The sequence below is a fragment of the Oratosquilla oratoria genome, chromosome 10 (assembly GCF_046742065.1).
Source record: "Oratosquilla oratoria isolate Oo_2021 chromosome 10, ASM4674206v1, whole genome shotgun sequence".
Lineage (NCBI taxonomy): Eukaryota > Metazoa > Arthropoda > Malacostraca > Stomatopoda > Squillidae > Oratosquilla > Oratosquilla oratoria.
In genome coordinates, this window is record NC_134786.1 from 71,955,315 (window position 1) to 71,963,855 (window position 8,541).

The 8,541-nt window shown below is 41.7% G+C and overlaps 1 protein-coding gene across 1 annotated transcript; it reads left to right on the forward strand.

Annotated features, from left to right (window-relative positions):
• The first annotated feature begins 4,630 nt into the window (after nt 1-4,630).
• Nucleotides 4,631-6,930, forward strand: LOC143028963 (uncharacterized). The gene is made up of 2 exons (XM_076191313.1): nt 4,631-5,101; nt 6,263-6,930. Exons 1-2 carry the CDS (start codon nt 4,963-4,965, stop codon nt 6,928-6,930), a joined length of 807 nt encoding a protein of 268 aa, XP_076047428.1. The 5' UTR covers nt 4,631-4,962.
• Nucleotides 6,931-8,541: the final 1,611 nt, after the last annotated feature.

Genomic DNA, 8,541 nt, shown 5'->3' on the forward strand with positions numbered 1-8,541 from the left:
CACGGGATTCCTGCGTGTAGCGTCCTCCTCGCGAGCTTTGGCTTTGTAGTTAGTGGGGGTGGGTCTTGATAGGTGGAGAAGAAAGACCCTCTTTACCCACAACAGACACAAACAAGAGAAATCACAAGAGCAGTCATGTATCTCGTGGTGGAGAATGTTAACTTGAGTGCGCGTCATCTTTCCTACACGGAGGATTTTGATTCTACATATCAAGAAATATTTTGTAAATGTATTTTTAAGTCAAATGTATGTTCATATGTTTTGTACTACTTTCTTCCTCCGCTAACTCCTTAATGACATACACTGAATTATAATTTATAATTTGATTCGTGTCCTCTTTTCAAATATACAATCAATATGCACGTAAAAATTGTATTTGCTGTCATTCATACTTGCAAGGATTATCTTCTTCTTAAATGCGAGTTTACTTACCTCCTCTCTGAAATTAATTCTAGCTGTGCAATCTACCAATCTCTAGTCACTACCTATATCTACTTTACTTATATGAGTACGAGGGACGTTCAATAAGTAATGCCCCTCACCCATTTCCCATAGCAATAGAGCAACGAAACTTGGCACATTCATTAGTCTTTCTCTACATAGGAAACAACCAGAGTTACACATTTCTCCCATCGTTTGATGCAGCTCTGGAGACCGTTTTTGTAGAACACCCCAGTTTGGTCCTCCAACCACGACGTGACTTCAGAAATCAAGGCTGCATCATCTAGGAAACGCTTTTCTTTCAAAAACAACTTCATGGCTGGGAAAAGGTGAAAGTCAGAGGGTGCAAGGTCAGGAGAGTAGGGGGGCTGGGGGAGAATTTCATAGCCACACGCCGTGCTTCTGATCTGGCGACATGCGAGTTGTCCTGCAGGAGGAGGACACCTTTGCTGATCTTACCCCGCCTTTTCATTTTGATAGTTTCTCTTCGTTTCCTCCAAAGTGAAGCATAATAGGCTCCTGTAATTGTGGTACCCTTTGCCAGGAAATCTGTCATCACTACTCCATCCTGGTCCCAAAAGACTGTTAGCATGACCTTGCCAGCGGAGGGCTGCACCCTTGCCTTCTTTGGAGGTGGTGAATCTAAGTGCTTCCACTGCATTGACGGGAGAGGGTGGTATCCGCTTCCCCCCCCTCATTAAATCCCTGGAAATTATTATCCTCACCTTCCATTGTGCTGCTCTTATTTAAATTTCTAATCTTTACATTTTTGTTAATCTCTTCACCAAAATCATCGGTCCTTCTCTTGTTTACACGACGACTGGCCTCCTGGACCAAGTCCTCCCTTTCCACATTTCCTTCCATTTCCCTCAGTAATCCCTCCCCTTCTCCTTTTCCCTCACTTTCCCACTACACCACGAGCTGTCCCCTTCATTGTAAATACAATAAGTTACTTCCTTTACGTTGAGATCCACGAAAATTTCACTTTTTCTTCAGAACTCCAATCTTCGCCGTCCATCCGACGAAAGTGTGTGTGTGTGTGTGTGTGTGTGTGTGTGTGTGTGTGTGTGTGTGTGTGTGTGTGTGTGTGCGTGTATTAACCTTGGTCTTTGGATCACGTGTTGGACTCGTGATCGACAGCTATTTCCCTCCCGGAAGAGAGCTCAGAGGTCGTATGACCGATCTATGGGTAATGTGTGTGTGTGTGTGTGTGTGTGTGTGTGTGTGTGTGTGTGTGTGTGTGTGTGTGTGTGTGTGTGTGTGTGTGTGTGTGCACGTGTGTGTGCGCGCGTGTGTGTGTGTACGTGTATGTGCACGTGTGTGTGTGTACGTCTGTGTCTGTCCTTGTGTGTGTGTGATTTACCTCGGTCTTTGGAACACGTGTTTGACCTGTGTCCGATAGCTATTTCACTCCCGGAAGAGAGCTCAAAGCTCGTATGACCGATCTATGGGTAATGACGTGACCTTACACGCACGCACACACACATCCAACTCCCCGCCCACGAGTTGGAGTAACGACTCGAAGAGCAGCGATACTAAAATTACTTAAGCCCTGGGCAGGATTCGAACCCGGACTGCCGTAGTAACAGTCAGGGACTCTACCAACCGCGCTACCGAGTCGTGTGTGTGTGTGTGTGTGTGTGTGTGTGTGTGTGTGTGTGTGTGTGTGTGTGTGTGTGTGTGCGTGCGTGTGTGTGTGAGTGTACATGCGTGTGGTTGTGTGCTTGTATGTATTTGAATATCTTATACTTTGTTACATATTACGATAAAGCCTATGAATATTATATCAAACATTTCGGGAGCCCCCGAGTACGAGTAAGAGGGAGAATTCATATTCAGTATGCGTTAGAGAGCTCGTACCTAATTCTCAATTAAATCCTTTAGCGTTAAAATATGCAATCATCAATAAGGAGGATATCAACCCCTCATGTATGTATGTATATATGCATGGTATGTATGTATGTATGTATGTATGTATGTATGTATGTACTGTATGTACGTAAACATACATATGTCGTATATGGATGTACATGGTGGTAGTGGTTCGAGAAATGCATTTTCCTTCTTTCCGTTTGGTCGGCACAATTTTGCAAATCTGTCTCGTCCGCCTTCGAAGACGGGGAGCCTCACGTCTGGCGAAGGGCGACTCGAAGTTTGTGCGGTAGAATTTTTCAAGAGGACACGCCGCAGTTAAAAATGAGAATCACTTGCGTAGGCCAAAGGGAGACACAATATTTGGCCAGCAGAACTTTTCAAGAGGCGCAATCAGAAAGACAAATCACCTACACTTTAAGGATTAAAAATGTCCTTACTTGGTGGTTAGTTGAACACCAGCCAGCCTCGTTCCAGGAGAACCCAAGAAAGCGGAAGAGGGCTCTGGCTTTCGACGGAGAAGACAACGAGGGCTCCACAGCGAAAAGAAGACGCGTGGAAAGCCCGACCTCCGGCAGCAGCCAAACCCGTTGTACGTGCTGCGAACCCATGTCTGGGGTGGAGGAGGGACTGTGAGGTCCCCGGGTCGTTTTGTCGAGAATTCCGACAACGATTCCCAATGAAAATTGAAGAAGAGCTCCATCGAAAAAAAGAAGAAGAAGAATAGGAGCATTGGCAAACACTGTCAGGGAGAAGGAGAGAGGCCGCATCCTGCGCTCCTGAGTGAAAGCGCCTCCTGGCTCGAGCCACAGGAAAGAAGAAGTCCCTTGTGCCAATTTGGCCTCGGGAGGAGGGAGGTTCTCCCCTCGGCTGAATAAAATCGCCCGGCGGCAGACAGAAGCAACGCGCCAAATACCACTTCATCACTCGTCAAACGGTCTACACCATTGGATTCTAATCTCTTTTACCAGCAACCCAAATGAGGGTTGCAAGGGTATTTCTGAGGACCACTGGACGGTCTTGGAGGAAAAAAGAAAAACATAAATATGATATATATTGAAAAAGGCAAAATTTCGAAACAGCAGGAAAGTAAAAATGAGCAATATTTCAGTGGCGCAGTAGGATCAGTCCAATTAGCATATAACACGGGTTTCTCTTCTTTGTGTTCTTCGTGTGGAATCCATCAGCAAGGGATGCAGCACTCGGGGGATTTGTTTTCCAAGAAGTGTGTGTGTGTGTGTGTGTGTGTGTGTGTGTGTGTGTGTGTGTGTGTGTGTGTGTGTGTGTGTGTGTGTGTGTGTGCGTGCGTGTGTGTGTGTGTGTATGTGCGTGCGTGTGTGTGTGCATGCGTGTGTGTGTGTGTGTGTGTGTGTGTGTGTGTGTGTGTGTGTACGTGTGTGCGTATGTGTGTGTGTATGTCTGTATTCCCTTTAGTCTTTAGATCACGTGTTGGACTCGTGATCGAAAAGCTATTTCCCTCTCGTAAGAGAGCTCAGAGCTCGTATGACCGATCTATCGGTAATGTGTGTGTGTGTGTGCGTCTGTGTGTGTGTGTGTGTGTGTGTGTGTGTGCGCGCGCGCATGCGCGTGTGTGTGTGTGTGTGTGTGTGACTGTGTGTGTGTGTATGTGTACGTGTGTGCGTGTGTGTGTATGTATTCACCTTGGTCTTTGGATCACGTGTTGCACTCGTGATCGACGGCTACTTCCCTCCCGGAAGAGAGCTCAGAGCTCGTATGACCGATCTATCGGTAATGTGTGTGTGTGTGTGTGTGTGTGTGTGTGTGTGTGTGTGTGTGTGTGTGTGAGTGTGTGTGTGTGTGTGTGTGTGTGTGTGGGTGGGTGTGTGTTCGTGTATGTGTGCGTGTGTGTTTGCGTGTGCGTCTGTGTGTGCGTGTGTGTGTGTGCGTGTGTGTGTGTGTGTGTGCGTCTGTGTGTGTGTGTGTGTGTGTGTGTGTGTGTGTGTGTGTGTGTGTGTGTGTGTGTGTGTGTGTGTGTGTGTGTGTGTGTGTGTGCGTGTGTGTGTGAGTGTGTGTTTTATTATTATTACTAATATTATTACTAATATTACATATATGAATATCATGCATATTATTAATATTAATAATATGATTAATATTGATAATATTATTAATAATATATACACACGTACAACCGTGATGACATATTATGATGCCATATGATGTACGCACGCATCTGTATGAACGTTGTTTGCTTATGTACAAGAAGAAGCACGCCAAGTATCCATAAGGCTGATTGCACACTGATCAAGCAAAAACGCCTTCAAACAAAATAATTTGCTTAAAGTTGTTTGAAATGGGCTTTTTACATGATATAAGTACCTATGTCTAGAGTCTATTACACACTGCTCAAACAAAAAACAAAAACAGCATCAAACAGTTTTCAACACATTCAAACAAAATCATTTTGCCAGAAATCTTTTGTATGATTCAGTGTGCCAGGACATCAAGCAAAACTGTATGATCAAGAAGCAAAATGTTTTGTATGACAACATTTTGTTTAGTCAATGTGAATCAGGTGGCAACGCGGTCAAACAGCTTCAAACAAGTTTCAACATGTTGGGAGCGCAAACACTGCTTTTTGCTTGATGAAGAAACATTCAGTTTGCATCGAGTGGATGTACCGACAAGATGGAAGTAGACGCTGAAAAACTTATAGTTTTGGTTGAAGCTAGGCCTTCAATTTATAACTATACACTGAAGGATCATCACAACAAAGACATTATCAATATGTTTTGGGACGAAATTGCAACGGAAGTTGGCTCGACCAGTAAGTACAATTTAGATCAAATACATACACAGTAGCTATCGATTTTCTATAGGTGAGGACTAATGAAAACAAATTATTTTTGTTATATATTTAATTTTCCACATTATGTATTTCATTTATGTGAGCAAGCCTAGCCTGCCATTGAACAGCTCCTTCCCTTGAATTGAAATAAGTTACAAAGTTATTTCTAATATTCAGTCCAGTATTTGATTTTCCATGGTCAACATGTTGCGTTGCGTCGTTCTCATCTTCGTGTTGTAGCAATTCCTCGTGAATATCTTGTAATGTTCCTTCTTTCTCTCGGACAATGTTGTGCAAAATACAACAAGCCAACGTAATAGTTGTAGCTTTTTCTGGGCTTACTAACATAACATTCTCGAGAACACGGAATTTTTTGGTCAACATACCGAATGCACATTCAACTATTCTTCTGGCTCTTGACAGGCGATAATTGTAGATCCTTTTCTGATTATTCAGTTGTTTCCTAGGAAATGGGCGCATCAGGTTTTTAGAAATAGGGTACGCTTCATCAGCAACAAAGACAAACGGAAATTGAATTTCAGTTTCTGTGCAAATATGCCTAGCCGGTGGAATATTCAATGATTGGCTAAAAAATAGTTTTCCAAAATTTGAATTACGGAAGACGCCACTGCCGCTATTTCGTCCATAATCTCCGATATCGACGAATAGATATTTAGCTTCTGCATCCACAACCGCTTGTAGTACTATTGAATTAAATCCCTTGTAATTATAGAACGATGAACCCGAGTTGGTAGGGCATTGTATTCGGACATGTTTGCTGTCTATCGCTCCCAAACAATTCGGAAAGTTCCACATTGAATTAAATTTCTCTGCCACATCTTTCCATTTCTCAGTTGTCGGCTTCTTCATATAAATAGGAGATCATTTTTTCCAGATTACAGAGCATGTTTCCTCAACTAGTTTGCTGATCGTACTAGTTCCAATGCGAAAGTAATAATGAAGAGATTGAAAACGCTCTCCCATCGCCACAAACCTGAAATAAATTAACTCATGTAAATGATAACAACGGAATTATTTATATACATTAGTGGAGAAACCAAATATTGTTAAATTAGGTCTGACAGCACACATGTTGTAGATAATTTATTGATTACATTTTATATTGTTCCATTCTTTCAGGTGAAAAATGCAAAGCAAAATGGAACAGTATAAGAACATCATATTCAAGATTCTTAAGAGATGAAAAACAACCGAGTGGCTCAGGTGCCAGTAAGAAAAAGAAGTGGTACTTAGCAGAAAGTCTGGCATTTCTACGAGACTATATGGGAAAACACCGCAACCTTGGAAGCAATAGCAATGTACTGGATGAAAATGAAGCAGAGCAAAATGCTGACGTCTCAGATTTTTCAGAAGAAGCAGATGGAATTGCAATCCCTGCAGAACAAAGTAGCCCTTGCCCTGACAATTTTGCACAACCACCCCCTAAGAAAAAAACGAAAGGGAAAACATCGATGATCACAGATGTGGCGGGGCCAATGATAGAATTTCTAAAGAGTAGAACAAGTGTAGCCAAAACGGAAATGACTCAGAGTCACAATTCAAAATTCCTGGAAAGTCTTGTACCAGATATGGACAAATTGACGCCAAGAAGGCAGAGGCAGTTTAAAGAAAAAGTTCTTACGACTTTGAATCGGTTTTTGGATGAACAGGAGGAAGAGGCCGTCTGGCTCTCACGGAATCCCCAATGTACAACAACCCTAGCACCGTCTCCTCAATATGTAAATTCCCCTAGTCCACAGCAGCTGATTAATTCACCTAGTCCACAGCATCTATTAACACAGGAATAGAATCTGTGCAGCAACCCGTGCTATCTACCCCACACTTTTCTCAACAGAACTGCCAAGAAAACACCACACGGAACAATTTGTAATTATATTATAATGTTGTTTAATAGCTACATGCAGTAGTAAATAGTAATTACGAATTTATGTAGCGTCTACTATACCTTAGAGTAACGAGCAGTCTTTCTTCAGGTGTTATGCTCCTCCGTATATTTGTATCACTTTTCCTGATGTTATGTTCTATCATATTTAGAATATGATTAAAAGTACCAATACTTAATCTAGTCAAATTTCTGAATTTTGTCTCGTCTTCTTTGAGTTCCTGTACAAAGTTTCTAAGAGAATTTTGTTCATCTCTCTTCCGGTTAATGGGGTGGACCCACATGCGTTTGTCACTTTCTTCCAAATAAGTGTTTTGCATCCACTGCCACACAAGAAGAGCACAAATTCATCGTCTTCGGTGTTCATTCTGCCACTGTTCTACCAACAATGAGTTATGATTGAAAGCTTGTGTCTTGAACTATATAGGCCATGAATGATGACAAAACGTTTTGCGCGAACGCAAAACGTTTTGTTTGAAGACGTTTTTGCTTCATCAGTGTGCAAATGACACAGCAAAATGTTTGGCAAGCAAACAAAACATTTTGAATGACGATGTTTTTTCATTCATTCCTTTCTACACTGATACAACAAAATGTTTTTACGTTAAGCAAAATGTTTTGTTTGAAGGCGTTTTTGCTTGATCAGTGTGCAATCAGCTTAAGCCATTATTATTTACTTGCTCAACTGCAACGGTTGGTGGGAGTTGTGACAGGAGGGGGATGTCCGATGCCTGTCTCATACCACACAGACTTTTGACCCTGCTAAACCACATGCTGCTGTTCTGCTGTAAGTGCTTCATCTTGTTGGGGTGCGTGCGTGTGTGTGTGTGTGTGTGTGTGTGTGTTTACATAGTTGTATTTTACAGGAAGGGGAGCTATGCTCGTGGTGTCCCGTCTTCATATCTCATTTTATCTAAACTATTTTTAAATTCATGTATTGCTTTTGCACACACTACTTTCTCATCTAAGTTGTTCCAACTGTCTATTACTCTGTGAGGAAAGCTGTTCTTTTTCACATCTCTTCTATAGCTGTCTTTCTTGATTTTCTTTCCGTGTCCTCTTGTATTTCTATTATCCCATTTTATTACATTCTCTCTATCAATAACTTCTATGCCTTTCATGGTTCTGTAAATGGCTATCAAATCTCCTCTCTTCTTTGCTCTAGTGTCTGTAGCTCTAGTTTTGCTAGTCTCTCTTCATATGATAATTTTGAGTCTTGGTGCCAATTTCGTAATTGCTCTTTGTATCCTTTCAAGTTTTATTATACATTTCTTTTTTGTACTTGGTGACCACATCGTTTTTGCATATTCCAATCGTGGTCTTGTCAGAGTGATAAGTATTTTCTTCACCATTTCTTCATCCAGGTATGTAAATGCTACTTTGATTGTTCTTATTAAATTATAAGTTTCACCAAAAATCTTATTTATTTGTTTCTCAGGTGACATATTATTCATAACAATGACTCCCAGGTCCTTCTCATTTTCAACTTTTTTATTCTTTCTTCTCACAATTTATA

What these genes read in the sequence shown, in the direction of transcription:
- LOC143028963 (XM_076191313.1), top strand. Translation starts at nt 4,963, where the DNA reads ATGGAAGTAGACGCTGAAAAACTTATAGTTTTGGTTGAAGCTAGGCCT. An exon ending in AACGGAAGTTGGCTCGACCA is followed by an intron (nt 5,102 to 6,262) that starts GTAAGTACAATT and finishes CCATTCTTTCAG; the next exon opens with GTGAAAAATGCAAAGCAAAA.